At 44.1% G+C, this 15,485-nt stretch overlaps 1 protein-coding gene across 2 annotated transcripts in view; it reads left to right on the top strand.

The window, feature by feature from the left end:
- The first annotated feature begins 1,244 nt into the window (after positions 1–1,244).
- vps50 (VPS50 EARP/GARPII complex subunit) overlaps positions 1,245–15,485 on the top strand; it is a 317,917-nt gene continuing 303,676 nt past the window's right edge. The window contains exons 1-2 of one of the 2 annotated variants that reach the window (XM_085988277.1): positions 1,245–1,401; positions 4,011–4,082. In XM_085988277.1, coding sequence (XP_085844403.1) covers positions 1,369–1,401; positions 4,011–4,082 — 105 coding nt within the window. In that variant the 5' untranslated portion in view covers positions 1,245–1,368. The remainder of the gene's footprint in view (positions 1,402–4,010; positions 4,083–15,485) is intronic. The other variant, XM_085988278.1, reaches the window with a different exon arrangement.

The raw sequence follows: 15,485 nt of genomic DNA on the forward strand, positions 1-15,485 counted from the left end.
TTGCACCAGGGAGGCAACATACCATCCTGGAGTTCCGTTTGAGGCCGCAGAAACGCCTATCTATTCCTCTTACAATAGAATCCCCTATTACTATAGCTCTCCCACTCTTTTTCCTCCTGTCCTGTGCAGCAGAACCACCCACGGTGCCAGGAAGTTGGCTGCTGCTGCCTTCCCCCGATAAGCCATCCTCCTCAACAATATCCAAAGCGTTTTATCTGTTTGAGAGGGGGATGGCCACAGGGGACCCCTGCACTACCTGCCTGCGCCTACTACTCTGCTTGGCGGTCACCCATTCCCTTCCTGCCTGTGCAGCCTTTACCTGCGGTGTGACCAACTCATTAATTGTAATATCCACGATGTCCTCAGCATCGTGAATGCTCCAGTATGTATTCATTCGTAGCTCCAGCACCGCAATGCGGTCTGCCAGTAGCTGCAGCTGGATACACTTCCCGCACACATGGTCGTCAGAGACACAGGAAGCGTCCCTGATTTCCCACATAGTGCAGGAGCATACCACGACACCGAGCTGTCCTGCCATGACTTACCCTTCAATTAATTTAAATTAACTTAAATCAAATCAATACCACCAATTACACTACAATTAAATGATATACTCAAGGGCCCTTGGTTACTAGCACTAGAAACTATAACCACAAAAGAATTATTTGGGTGGCCAAAGATCAGTAGTGTGGGACTGAAGTGCAGTCAGAAATTGAGGAGCAGCCCCTTCAAATCGTGGCCAGCTTCACTCTCAGAGTTGTGTTTGATGACGTCCTTTAACGCCTCCATTGGATTTCTCTGCTTGCAGACTAGAATGATTGAAAAGCATAACTATATAAGCAGAACTTGGCAACACAATGAAGTTTCCATTATTTGAAATCTGAAATAGAAAAGGTTTACAGTAATTCAGCCCCTGCTGAACCCAGCAGCTTGATCCTCCCCAAAGATGTGCGGAACCGCACTTCTGTCCGCAAATTGCCCACCCAGTGAACTCTGGGAGCTGTAGTCCAGCTTGCGGCAGAGTGCGGTTACGCGGCTGATTCAGGACTCCAGCTCCCAGGGTGCCGTGCGCGGCAGTGGGCTGACCCGATGATCTCCGGGAGCTGTAGTCCTGCTTGCGGCAGAGTGCGGTTGCGCTGCTGATTCAGGACTCCAGCTCCCAGGGTGCTGTGCGCGGCTGTGAGCAGACCCGATGAACTCTGGGAGCTATTGTTCAGCTTGCGGCTGGTTCCGGACTCCAGCTCCCAGGATGCCGTGTGCAGCTGTGATCACGTGATCTGAAGATGGTGGTTGTGAGGAGTGCGGGGTGTGGGGCTTGAGCCCGGGGGATAGGCGGCCGGAGCGGAGCCAGCTCCAGCTGACAGAGACATGCAGAAAATAAAGTCTCTCATGGCCCGCCAGGTAACGGCGCAACGTTCGTCATGGTGTCTGTGCATTAAATCGAGAGGTTGTTTTGGGGCCTGAGGTGGAGGCAGGACCTGTGCGGGTTTAAAGGGGCTCAGCCCGTGCCTGCTGCCCACTCCTGGAGAGGGGTTGGGCTGGGGCTGGGGTTGAGGTTGAGGCTCAGCCTGTGAAACTTTTAGTAGCTGGTTATGGAGCACTTGGGTAGAATTAATTTACCTTTCTGTGTTCTTAGTTTAAAAATGATGTGCAGTTCAGTGGGTTCAAAATGAGGAGAAAGTGACTACAACAGAAAATTCAATAAAATTGAGTATTAATACATATTTTAGTTGGTAATTTAAAAAGTTGAACAATACTACAACAACAACTTGTATTTATATAGCACCTTTAACATAGTAAAACGTCTCGAGGCGCTTCACAGGAGTATTATAAGACAAAAATTTTAACACCGAGCCACATAAGGGGAAATTAGAGCAGGTGACCGAAAGCTTGATAAAAGAGGTAGGTTTTAAGGAGCATCTTAAAGGAGGAAAGAGAGGCGGAGAGGTTTAGGGAGGGAATTCTAGGGCTTGGGGCCTAGGCAACAGAAGGCATAGTCACCAATCATTGAGCGATTATAATCAGGGATGCTCAGGAGAGCAGAATTAGAGGAGCGCAGACATATCGGAGGGTTGTGGGGCTGAAGGAGATTACAGAGATAGGAAAGGGCAAGGCCATGGAGGGATTTGAAAACAAGGATGATAATTTTGACTGGGAGCCAACGTACGTGAGTGAGCACAGGGGTGATGGGTGAACGTGACTTGGTGCGAGTTAGGACACGGGCAGCTGAGTTTTGGATGACCTCATGTTTACATAGGGTAGAACGTGGGAGGCCAGCGAGGAGTGCGTTGGAATAGTCAAGTCTAGAGATAACAAAGGCATGGATGAGGGTTTCAGCAGCGGATGAGCTGAGGCAAAGGCATAGACGGGCGATATTACGGAGGTGGAAATAGGCGGTCTTAATTATGCTGCAGATATGTGGTCAGAAGCTCATTTCAGGGTCAAATAATGACACCAAGGTTGCGAACAGTGTGGTTCAGCCCCAGACAGATGTTAGGGGGAGGGACGGGTCAGTGACTAGGGAACGGTGTTTGTGGCGGGGACTGAAAACAATGGCTTCGGTCTTCTCTATTTAATTGGAGAAAATTTTTGCTCATCAGGACTAGATGTCAGACAAGCAGTCTGACAATTTAGAGACTAGAGGGGTCGAGAGAAGTGGTGGTGAGGTAGAGCAGGGTGTCGTCTGCGTATATGTGGAAACTGACGCTGTGTTTTCAGATGATGTCGTCAAGAGGCAGCATGTAGATGAGAAATAGGAGGGGGCCAAGGATAGGTCTTTGGGGGACACCAGAGGTAACGATGCGGGAGCAGGAAGAGAAGCCATTGCAGGTGATGCTCTGGCTACGATAAGATAGCTAAGAATGGAACCATGCAAGTGCAGTCCTGCTGGATGACGGTGGAGAGGCATTGGAGAAGGATGGAGTGGTCAACTGTGTCAAAGGCTGCAGACAAATCAAGAAGGACGAGGAGTGCTAGTTTACCTTTGTCACAGTCACAAAGGATGTCATTTGTGACTTTGATGAGAGCTGTTTCGGTACTGTGGTGGGGCGGAAACCTGATTTGAGGGATTCAAACATGGAGTTTTGGGAAAGATGGACATGGATTTGGGAGGCGAAAACACGTTCAAGGACTTTGGAGAGGGAGGAGAGGTTGGAGATGGGGCAGTAGTTTGGAAGGACGGAGGGGTCAAGGATTTTTTTTTGAGGGGTGATGACGGCAGATTTGAAGGAGAGGGGGACAGTGCCTGAGGAGAGAGAATTGTTAACAATGTCAGTTAACAAAGGGAGCCAGAAAGGGAAGTTGGGTGGTCAGCAGTTTGGTGGTAATCGGGTCGAGGGAGCAGGAAGTGGTTCTTATGGATAATATGAGCACGGGGAGGTCATGAGGGGAGATCGGAAAGAAAGTGGAGAAAGATGCGAGTTCAGGGCTAGGGCAGGGGGGAACCTTAGAGGAAGTTTGGCCTGGTGGGCTCGGGGAAGGAAGGGAAGTGGCAGAGAAGGGAACAATAATACATTTTGATAGGCAAAGCTGCATATTTAAGTGTTTCAAAGCAAATCTTGTGGTTGAGATGATACTGATGAATATATTTGTACACTGTCAGGTTGCAGTATCACTTTGTTCAGATTACATGGACAAGTGTTCTCTCTAAAGACACAATACCTGTACTGTAAAAGTTTCACATTGCAAAATGTCTCAAATGAAGATTATGAAAGATGAAAAAGGTTTTAAAAAAATTAACTTCTATATGAAAAAAAATTCAAGTGATGTATCCGTAGCTAGATATGATTTCCACTGTTACAGAAAGTTACTTTTGACCTCGGTGCAGCTGTGTTATACATGGAGAATTAGTCTTGAAGTTGGTGCACTTTGATATTCAGTAGTATTGCTGGTTTTGAATTGGGATGCAAAGTACAGCATAGCATGTTGAAGGGTTTATATGTTTTTCTGCATTATGATTGTTACTGATTTATTCCAACATGAAGCATTTGGTTTTGTCTTTTTACTTACAGGGCCTGAAAAGCCCCCAAGAAAGTGTCCCAGAGGTTAAATCTCCTGTTGAGAATTTTCGAATCCCCAGCAAGGTATTGTGTCAAAGTTTGTCATATTGCCTACATTTTTGTGTGGTATTTAACTGGTTCATGCATAATGATATTTTCTATATGGGCTGACGAGGCCTTTTAAAGATCCCATTTCTCTTTTTTTGGAACCAGAAGCATTCTGGCAGTTTATTAAATGTTTCACAGAAATGGTAAAAAACATTCCTCCCTCCCCTCCCAACAAAAAAATAATTTGGTATATTCGCAATGAGGTTGATAGCATCAGGAAGACTAATGGAGAAAATATGTAATCATTTACAATGATATTGGAAAGTTATTCACAAATGAATAGAATCATAGAATAGTACTGCACAGGAGGCCATTCGGCCCATCAAGTCTGCACCAGCTCTTTTGAAGAGCAATCCAGTTCATCCCACTCCCCTGCTTTTTTCCCATATCCCTGCAATTCTTTCTATTTAAGTATTTATCCAATTCCCTTTTGAAAGTTACTATTGAGTCTGCCTCCACCACCCTATCAGGCCGTGCATTCCAAATCTTAACAACTCGGTGCATAAAAAAGTTTTTCCTCACGTCGCCTCTAATTCTTTTGCCAGTTACCTTAAATCTGTGCCCTCTGATTATCGACCCTAGAGCCATTGGAAACCGTTTCTCTTTATTTACTCTATCTAAACCCTTCATGATTTTAACCACCTCTATCAAATCTCCTCTTAGCCTTCTCTGCTCCAAGGAGAACAACAGTTTGTTGAACAGGAGAATAGTATAACAATTTTCTGCAGCAGTTAATTATGTCCATTATACTGTAGTGTATTAGAAGTTTTAAGAATCATTCCTTCCATACTTGGGCAAGAGACTCCGAGTACAAAATGTTTTATCACTGAGCAATGTAATGAATATACTACAGTACTTTATATGAGATTGCAAATAAATGGTGTCAAGTTGACAAACCAGCTAATATAAATTTGTATCCTAGCAAACAGCTGTCCACTGAGAGTGACTCAAAGGTAAGCAGTCACCTGAGGGGAAAAAAACAAGTTTAAGGTCATCAGAGTATTGCCTTTCGTATACAGGAGAAATGTAAAAGTCAGTTAAATCTCAGCCTCATTATTGCTTGCCAACTAATGACTATTGTCAATATGCCAAGTGTTAATTGTATTCAGGTGGTGTATCTCAATTGGGTATTAATTGGGGACTCTTGTGTTCATATATATGGGAGCATGCTTGGGAGGGGGGAGCTTATCTTGCAGCGTCTCTAAAAGGCTTGTAAGTGACTGAAGACTAGGCTCTAGTATGCTATCCACCTTTTACATGGTAGCAGAGAATGGTTGCCAAAAGGTGATCTTTGGAAATTGATTTTTTAGGACATACAATTTGAAAGCTTAGTGGCCATTGTGGAAAATGGTAGAAAGCATGTTTTAAATAGTCGAGGTACGATTACCTTCCGATGTTCCTGGAATTTGAACCGTATGACCAGTAGAAGAATGAGTTTTTTAAAAATTCATTCATGGGATTTGGGCATCGCTGGCAAGGCCAACATTTATTGCCCATCCCTAATTGCCCTTGTGAAGGTGTTGAGCTGCCTTCTTGAACTGCTGCAGTCCGTGTGGTGAAGGTACTCCCACAATGGAGTTCCAGGATTGTGACACAGCGACGATGAAGGATCGGCGATAAACTTCTAAGTCAGGATGGTGTGTGACTTGGAGGGGAACTTGGAGGTTGTGGTGTTCTATGCCTGCTGCCCTTGTCCTTCTAGGTGGTAGAGGTTGCGGGTTTGGGAGGTGCTGCAGTGCATCTTGTAGATGGTACGCCGGTAGTGGAGGGAGCGAATGTTTAAGGTGATGGATGGGGAGCCAACCAAGTGGGCTGCTTTGTCCTGGATGGTGTCGAGCTTCTTGAGTTTTGTTGTAGCTGCACTCATCCAGGCAAGTGGAGAGTATTCTATCACACTCCTTACTTGTGCCTTGTCCATTCTCGAACATCTCTAAGAATTGACAGCTTTGAAATTTTAGATGTCTGATGACCTGAGTACAGTTCTAATTTTTTTAGTGCATTTATTGAAATTGATGAAGTAGTGGATGACTGAACAATCTTTTGATATGTGGAGATGGTTACCACTTGTGCGAAGTGGTGGGGCACTTCTAGTACTGATGACCTAACATTTGTTGTGAAATAGGTAAAAGCCAAATGTGACTGTTAGGTACGCAATGGCATGAGGAAACAAATCAAAGTTTTGGAAATACCAAGCATGTTTGATGACATCTGTAGACTATGTTTCAGGTGTAACCTCATCAGAACTGGAAATGTGTGAACCCTAAATGGGACCAAACAAAATGAGGTGGGGGAGATACTGTGAGCAGTAATCGTTAATTTGGAATGCTGACTTCTGTCACATAGAGGAAATAATACATTGAATGCTCAGTGAACAGGCTTTTTGAAAATACTTCCCTTTGGCCTCTTTCCTTTTCTTGACTTCTTCATGGAGAATGCTGCCATGTGGCAGAGGGACCTGTATTTGGCTCAGGCTGAGCATCAGCTGACTCCGAACTCCCACTTACCTTGACTCTGGTTGTTTTCTCCACCCTCCCCCAAGCCACCTTTGTCCAGTCTTTTCCTGTGTACATCAATGATTCTGCTGATGTTCACTGCTACTTTGTCGATTTCAGGTTCCCTGGCCCCAATTGATTTCTTTTCACCATGGATGCACTGTCCCTTTTTGGTTCCTTTTCTTTTTAGCCAGGACGATTTTGGGTCCACTTTTTCCTTGAACAGCAGCACAACCACTGCCCATCCATCACCACCCTGTGGTGGTTTACCACTTAAACTTCCCTGCCATTCCCACTCTGACCTCCAGGAACACAAGAACAGGAGTAGGCCATTCAGCCCCTTGAGCCTATTCTGCCATTCAGCAAGATCATGGCTGATCTGTATCCTAATTCCATCTACCCACCTTGGCTCCATATCCCTTAATACCCTTGGCTAATAAAATTCTATCTATCTCAGATTTAAAATGATTATTTAAACTAGCATCTACTTATTTTTGTGGGAAAGAATTCCACACTTCCAGCACATTTTGTGTGAAGAAGTATTTACTAACTTTTCTTCTGAATGGCCTGGCTCTGATTTTAAGGTTGTCCCCTTGTCTGAGACTACTCCCACCAGCGGGAAAAGTTTCCGCCTATGTACCCTATCAATTCCTTTCAGACCAAATCACCTCTTGGCCTTCTATATTCCAGGGGATACAACCCTAATTACGTAATTTCTCCTCAAATTTAACCCTTTGAGCCCTGGTAACATTCTAGCTAATCTGCGCTGCATTCCTTCCAAGGCTGATGTATCCTTTCTAAGGTGCAGTGCCCAGAATGCTACACAGTACTCCAGATGTGGTCTAACCAGTGCTTTGTATAGCTGTAGCATATCTTCCTCCCCTTTATATTCTAGCTCTAGATATAAAGGCTAACATTCCATTAGCCTTTTTGGTTATTTTTTTGTACTTGACCACTACGTTTTGATGATCTATGTACATGGACCTCTAAATCTCTTTGGACCTCCACTGTTCCCCAGCTTTTCACCATTTAAAATGTGCTCAGATCTATCTTTCTTGGGTACAAAATGGATGACCTCACACTTACCTGCATTGTAATCTATCTGCCACAGTTTTGCCAACTCACTTTATCAATGTCTCTTTGTAATTTTATGTTCCTGTCCACACTACGTACAATGCCACCCATCTTTGTGTCATCGACAAACTTGGATGTATGGCTCTGTTACAGTTGTCGAAGTCATTAATAAATATAGTGAAAAGTTGATGCCCCAGCACGAGTCATTTCCTTCCAATTATCCCTACTCTCTGTCTTCTGCCGCCTAACCAGGTCAATAATTTGCCTTCAATGCCATGAGCTGTAATTTTAGCTAACAGTCTCTATACGGAATCTTAGCAAACATCCATAGACATTCCCCGGTCGACTAATTTAGTTACTTACTTATAAAATTCAATTCGGTTTGTTCGACATGACCTATCCTTTACAAATCCATGTTGGCTCTCTCTAATCAACTCAAATTTCTCTTAAGTTCTCAGTCGCACTGTCCTTAATTATAGATTCCAATAACTACCCTACAACCAATATTGGACTAATGGGTCTATAATTTCTTGGTTTCTCTCTCTCACCTTTCTTAAATAATGGAGTTACATTTGCAATTTTCCGATCTAAAGGGACAATTCTTGTATTGAGAGCACTTTGGAAGATTAAGGCATCTACAATTTCCTCACCTACTTCCTTTAAATCCCTGGGGTGGAAATCATCTGGTCCTGAGGATGTGTTAGTCCTTAGTGCCATTATTTTTTCTAATACTATTTTCTTGCTTACTTTAACTTTAGTGATACATTGTTAGTTTCCTTGGAATGTTAGGTATATTATCCTCTTCCTGTACTGTGAAGACTGACGCAAAGTAATTATTCAACGAGTCCGAGAAGGCTGCGAAGGTTATGAGGACTGATTTGATAGAAGTGTTTAAAATCATGAGAGGTTTAGATAGGGTAAATGAAGAGAAACCGTTTCCAATGGCTGAAGGGTCGATAACCAGAGGGCACAGATTTAAAGTGATTGGCAAAAGAACCAGAAGAGACATGAGGAAAAACTTTTTTATACAATGAGTGGCAAAATCGTCGAGCAGAAACTGATAGCCAAGTTCCGCACTCATGAGGACGGCCTCAACCGGGATCTTGGGTTCATGTCACGCTACATGTAACCCCACCTGACGTAGGGTCATCCAGACTCGAGTCGTCGTTGGCTTGTTCTCTCTACACAGATGTGGCCGGACCTGCTGTGATTTCCAGCAAAAAAAAAAATGTTTTCTTGTCTGTTTTTTGTTTTTCATACAGACCCCAGCATCTGCAACATTTGACCCCTTGTGACCCCACCTCATTGTTCTTTGATGTAATGTTTTCCTGACTGACCTGTTTGGACACCATTCACACCTTTGATTGCTGTGATTATCTCTCTGCCGAGGTGTGATAAATGGCAGTTAGAAAGATTACCAGTAATCATCTGGCATTCTTCTCTGACTATATAAGCTGTGTCTTTATGCATCTCTCCACTTCACCTGACGAAGGAGCAGCGCTCCGAAAGCTTGTGATTTCAAATAAAACTGTTGGACTATAACCTGGTGTTGTGTGACTTCTTACATTTGTCCACCCCAGTCCAACACTGGCATCTCCACACCATGGTTAGGTTTTGGAATGCACTGCCTGATAGGGTGATGGATACAGATTCAATCGTAGCCTTCAAAAGGGAATTGGATAAATACTTAGGGAGAAAAAAATTGCAGGGATATGGGGAAAGAACGGGTGAGTGGGATTAACTGTATTGCTCTTCGAAAGAGCCGGCGCAGCCTCGATGGGCTGAATGGCCTCCTTCTGTGCTATACTATTCTATGATTCTGCCATTTCCTTATTTTCATTTGCAACATTACCCCTCTGTTTTTAAAGGGCCTACATTACTCTTGACTACCCTTTTTCTTCTAATATCATTGTAAAAACCTTTGTGTTAATCTTGATATCCCTTGCAAGTTTATTTTCGTATTCCCTGTCTTGGATCTCCTACAGTCTTCCAATCAAGCTCAATACAAGCTTTATCTACTTGAGCATTCTGCATCCTTCTGTTCTGTACACTGACTTTTGTAACCGTAGCTATCTCCCCCATTTTCTTAAAAGGCAGCAGGCTAATCTGCATCTTAGAAGAGCTTTGTCTTGTGATTCGGGGTGGGTAGGTAGCAGTGTGCATCTGAAGCATTGGCCTATCTTCTCTTTCAGCGCACTGAGGCCTGTTATGTGTTTTAGAATTTTCTGTTTTTATTTCAGATTCCCTGCATTGGCAGTTGTTTTCTATTTCCATTTTCTTGCAAATTTTGGCTGATGGAGATGGCAGATCCCAGTGTGCAGGCTTTGCACAGTTGCCGGTGGCTGCTGCCACAGTATTCGGGTCATCCTAGTGGCTGGCCCTCCCTGGTCTGGTGGATTTGTTATGGGGTTGTTGCCAGCTGCACAGAGCCTACATGCTGGGGCCATCTATTCTGGCACCAATATAGAAGCAGCTTTTGTGTGTATGTTTTCAATGCTTTACCTAGCTATTTTCACATCCTTTGTTCTTTTAATGTTTTTCATTGGCTCACTGAGTCATTCTTCATATATCATCCACCTTTTTGTACACCTCTTCAACTTTTGAAAATACCTGTTTGCTGTGCATTCAAGTTCAGATGAGTCTACACTCAAAACGTTAACCTATTTTCCCTTTTCTTAGATGCTGTGGTGCACTTAGATTTGGCTTCTGATCCAGTCCATGCTAATGAGATGAGATTGTCTTCTGAGGGTTCTGCATGTGGCAGCAGCTCAAAATTTCCCCAAATATGTACTAATTGGCAATCCAGTCAGAGCTTGCAGAATGGCTGGTGTGAGAAGTGGGAAACTGTCATGCTGGCACATTAGAGGATGCGCTTGTGGTTGGGGCTAAAGCGCGTTGATGGGGTTAATACTCACTCTGAGAGTAAAATGGAGGGAACCTTACTCTGCATCTGAAGGAAGTTTAGAATGTCATTGACCATAATATGATTGAATTTTACATTAAGTTTGAGAGTGATGTAGTCCAATCTGAAACGAAGGTCTTCAATCTAAACAGAGGAACCTACAAGGGTATGAGGGACAAGTTGGCCATGGTAGATTGGGAGACTACCCTAAAAGGTATGAAGGTGGACATACAATGGCTAACATTCAAGGAAATAATGCATAATTTGCAACAAACATATATTCCTCTAGGGCATAAAAACCCAAAAGGAAAAGTGATCCAACCATGGCTAACAAAATAAATTAAAGCTAGTATTAAGTCAAAGGAGGAAGCGTATAAAGTTGCCAGAAAAAGTGGTCAGCCTGAGGATTGGGATCTTTTTAGAAATCGGCAAAGGGGAACCAAGAAATTGATAAGGAAAGGGAAAATGGAATATGAGCACAACTAGCAAAAAATATAAAAACGGATTGTAAAAGTTTCTATAGGTATGTGAAAAGGAAAAGACTGGCGAAGGTAAATGTAGGTCCTTTACAGTCAGAGACAGGAGAATTTATAATGGGGAATGAGGAAATGGCAGAGAAATTAAATAAATATTTTGTTTCTGTCTTCACGGAGGAAGACACAAAAAACCTCCCAGAAATATGAGAAAACCAAGGGTGTGACAAGAATGGGGAACTTAAAGCAATTATTAGTAAAAAAACAGTACCAGCAAAATTAATGGGACTAAAAGTTGATAAATCCCAAGAACCGGATGACCTACATCCTAGGGTTTTGAAACAGGTGGCCATTGGAATAGTGGACGCACTGGTTGTCATCATCCCAAATTCTATAGATTCTGGAATGGTTCCTGCAGATTGGAGGATAGCAAATGTAACCCCGCTATTTTAAGAAAGGAGGGAGAGAGAAAACGGGGAACTACAGACCTGTTAGCCTCTCACCAGTAGTTGGGGAAAATGCTGGAATCTATTATAAAGGATGCAATAACTGGGCACTTATAAACTAATAGTAAGATTGGGCAGAATCAACATGGATTTATGAAAGGGAAATCCTGTTTGACAAACCTATTGGAGTTCTTTGAGGTAACTAGTGGAGTAGACAAAGGGGAACCGGTAGATGTGGTGTATCTGGATTTTCAGAAGGCCTTTGATAAGGTCCCACACAAGAGGTTGGTGAACAAAATTAGGGCACATGGAATTGGGGGTAATATACTAGCATGGATTGAGAATTGATTAACAGACAGAAAACAAAGAGTAGGGATAAACGGGTCTTTTTCAGGATGGCAGGCTGTGACTAGTGGGGTACCACAAGGATCGGTGCTTGGGCCTCAGCTATTCACAATCTATGTCAATGATTTGGATGAGGGAACTAAATGTAGCATTTCCAAATTTGCTGATGATACAAAGCTAGATGGCAGTGTCAGTTGTGAAGAGGCTTCAAGGGGATCTCGACAGGCTCAGTGAGTGGGCGAGAACATGGTAGATGAAATATAATGTGGATAAATGTGAATTTATCTACTTTGGTAGAAAAAACAAAGGCAGATGGTGAAAGATTGGGGAATGCAGATGCTCAAAGGGACCTGGGTGTCCTTGTACATGAGTCACTGAAAGTGAATGTGCAGGTGCAGCAAGCCATTAGGAAGGCAAATGGTATGCTGGGCTTCATTACAAGAGGATTTGAGTACAGGAGTAAATAAGTCTTACTCCAATTATGTAGGGCCTTGGTAAGACCACACCTGGAGTACTGTGTACAATTTTGGTCTCCTCACCTAAGGAAGGATATATTTGCCATAGAGGAAGTGCAACGAAGGTTCATGAGATTGATTCCTGGGATGGTGGGACTGTCGTATGAGAAGAGATTGAGTAAACTAGGCCTGTATTCTCTTGAATTCAGAAGAATGAGAGAGGATCTCATTGAAGCATACAAAATGATTACAGGGCTTGATAGGATGGATGCTGGGAGAATGTTTCCCTTAGCTGGGGAGTCTAGAACCAGGGGCCACAGCCTCAAGATAAAGGGTAGGCCATTCCGGACTGAGATGAGAAGAAATTTCTTCTCACATAGGGTGGTGAATCTTTGGAATTCTCTACCCCGAGGGCTGTGGAGGCTCAGTCATTGGGTATATTCAAAACAGAAGTCTATAGATTTCTGACTAGTAAGGGCATCAAGGGATATGGTGATAGGGCCGGTGAATGGAGTTGAGGCAGAAGATCAGCCATGATCTCATTGCATGGTGGAGCAGGTTCAAAGGGCCGAAAGGCCTACTCCTGCTCCTATTTCTTATGTTCTTATGATGACTAATGTGAGGCGTTCCTGCTCTCCATGCTACATTAAAGTTGACCTGATGGCAGAGTAGTCTCGAGGTTTTTGCATCATCGTTTGAGCAAATTGCACAGGACTGTTTCAGCCTTAAACTCCAAGGTGCCCCTAACATGTGTATCATGGTGTGATGTTCTTGGGCCTATCTTTATCCTGAACTTACTTGATCTAGGTCAGTGTTGGGTAGTTCTTTCTGGACCATTACTCATACATAATCCAAAATGCACTCTGCACATAAATGAAGTAACCAACCAGATATCTTTCATTAAAAAAAAACTTTAATTTTCAAAATTAGCATCCAGTAGAATAGATTTGGAATTCCATAATGCTGCTTATAGCCAGTCAGCCTCCAGTGGGCCGATAGAGAGACCGAAACATGGTGCGAGAGAATGCCACATTTCGGTCAGCTTAGCATTGCTTTTCTTGAATCCAATGAGCAGGTTTTAGTGCTTTGAGTTCTACCTGACCTGGGAATTACTCACCCTAATTTTATTTTCAATGTCACACTTAATTAGGTTTTTCAAAAACGGCAGGTGTGCAATTTGTAGGTTCATGTTTCTTTGTTGCAACCATTACCTGGTGGATCGGTAAGTAACTGTAATTTATCCTTGATCCCTCTTTCAGTCAAAACATTGCCTGATGCTTCCTGCTTTTTATATCTTTTATCAGACAATATTTTCTGATTAACATAATCTTTACCAAATCCCATGTGATTTTGTATTGAGAAAATCTTCTGTTATCTTAAATGCAAAGTATTCCACTTTTCCTGTGGCAAGTATTGATATATTCATTGATTGACGTGGGTATTTGGTTCACCAATGCTGCAGTATTGTCTTTGTACTAAACAGTAACCTAGTAGTAATATAGTAATGCTTTGGACAATGTTTCCAAACATTATAGTAATGTTTCCAAACCATCTTTTCAGGTTCCTTAACATGATTTTAGAACTAATAGCCCTGAATCCAATTACTAAGAAATTCATATTAGTCCCCTTTTTTTTTTAAAACATGCTGTGATTATCTGTTCCACCATCCTTGCTGGTAATCTGGACCACTATTCTGAAATCTTATTTTTTTTAAAAGCTGCCAAGATTTCTTATGTTACTTTTACATTAAACTGTGTCCCTTAGTCCTTGAATCCTTCGACAACGGGGAAAACTTTCCTGGATCAAAATTCTCTATACTTGTGCCAACCTTAGACCTCTGACCGGCCCCCCCTCATTTTCCTTTGCAGAGCAAAGTTGCATGTTAGATCATTTTTCTTCATAACTCAAGCCTCTCAATTCAGGGATCACCCTGGTGGCCAACCTCTGGTTCCCTCCAATAACTTTATTATATGGGTCTCTCACACACTGATGACAGCGGCCGATCAGCTTGCAGCTCTCTTAATTCCAATATTGCTGGATTCAATCTCAATCACTCGCAATAGTACTATAGTAAAATAAAGGACAATAATGAGCAGAACCCTTTTTTTTTCTTTCTGTACATATAACGAGATAAATTGTAACTGTTATATTCCAATTTAATTTTGGTAATTGAGTTATTTTCGAATACAGGAAAAAATTCCCCTTTTGAACTTTGGTTGGGCGGGGGGGGGTGTGTAAAACTAGATCCTTTTGAACTTCCAGCTCAGCAAGGAGATCATTATCATTTTTTTTTCTGGTTTAGGATCCAGTATCTGTGCCTCTAATGGTTTTTTCCTCATTTGATATGAAAGATCATGCTGCTGGAGAATGGAATGCTTTATCAACAACTAGCTGGAGTGCCCGGCGGTGCCGAGGGTATTGTGAGGGCATGTTGTTGGAAGAGAGAGAGAGAGAGAGAGAGAGAGAGGACACGGGGGGAGAAGAGAGAGATGGGGGGGGGGGGGGGGAAGGGGAAGGGGGGGAGAGAGAGAGAGACTGCTGGATTTAGTTTGGGATTAGCGTGGAGAGAATGGGGGAAGGAGCGCCTCAGGGCCCGGCCCGATCGACCCCTGCGAAGGAAGGAAGGAAGAAGGCGAGCTCGCCCTCCCCTGTCCCATCCCCTCACTCTTTCCCTCCCCGCTTTACACTCTCTCCCTCCCTCCCCTCTCCTCTCCCTCCCTCCCCCTCCCCCTCTCCTCGCCCTCCCTCCCCCTCCCCTCTCCTCGCCCTCCCTCCCCCCCCTCTCCTCTCCTCGCCCTCCTCCCCCTCTCCTCTCCTCGCCCTCCCCTCCCCCTCCTCCTCTCCTCGCCCTCCCTCCCCCTCTCCTCCTCCTCCCTCCGCCTTCTCCTCTCCCCTCCTCCCTCTCCTCGCCCTCCCTCCCCCTCTCCTCTCCCTCGCCCCTCCCTCCCCCTCTCCTCTCCTCGCCCTCCCTCCCCCTCTCCTCTCCTCGCCCCTCCCTCCCCCTCTCTCCTCTCCTCGCCCTCCCTCCCCCTCTCCTCTCCTCGCCCTCCCTCCCCCTCTCCTCTCCTCGCCCTCCCCTCCCCCCTCTCCTCTCCTCGCCCTCCCTTCCCCCCTCTCCCTCTCCTCGCCCTCCCTCCCCTCTCCTCTCCTCGCCCTACCCTCCCCTCCCTCTCCTCGCCCTCACCCCTCCCC

The sequence above is a fragment of the Somniosus microcephalus genome, chromosome 5 (assembly GCF_052327205.1).
Source record: "Somniosus microcephalus isolate GS21.2 chromosome 5, FLI_Smic_1.0, whole genome shotgun sequence".
NCBI classification, from domain to species: domain Eukaryota; kingdom Metazoa; phylum Chordata; class Chondrichthyes; order Squaliformes; family Somniosidae; genus Somniosus; species Somniosus microcephalus.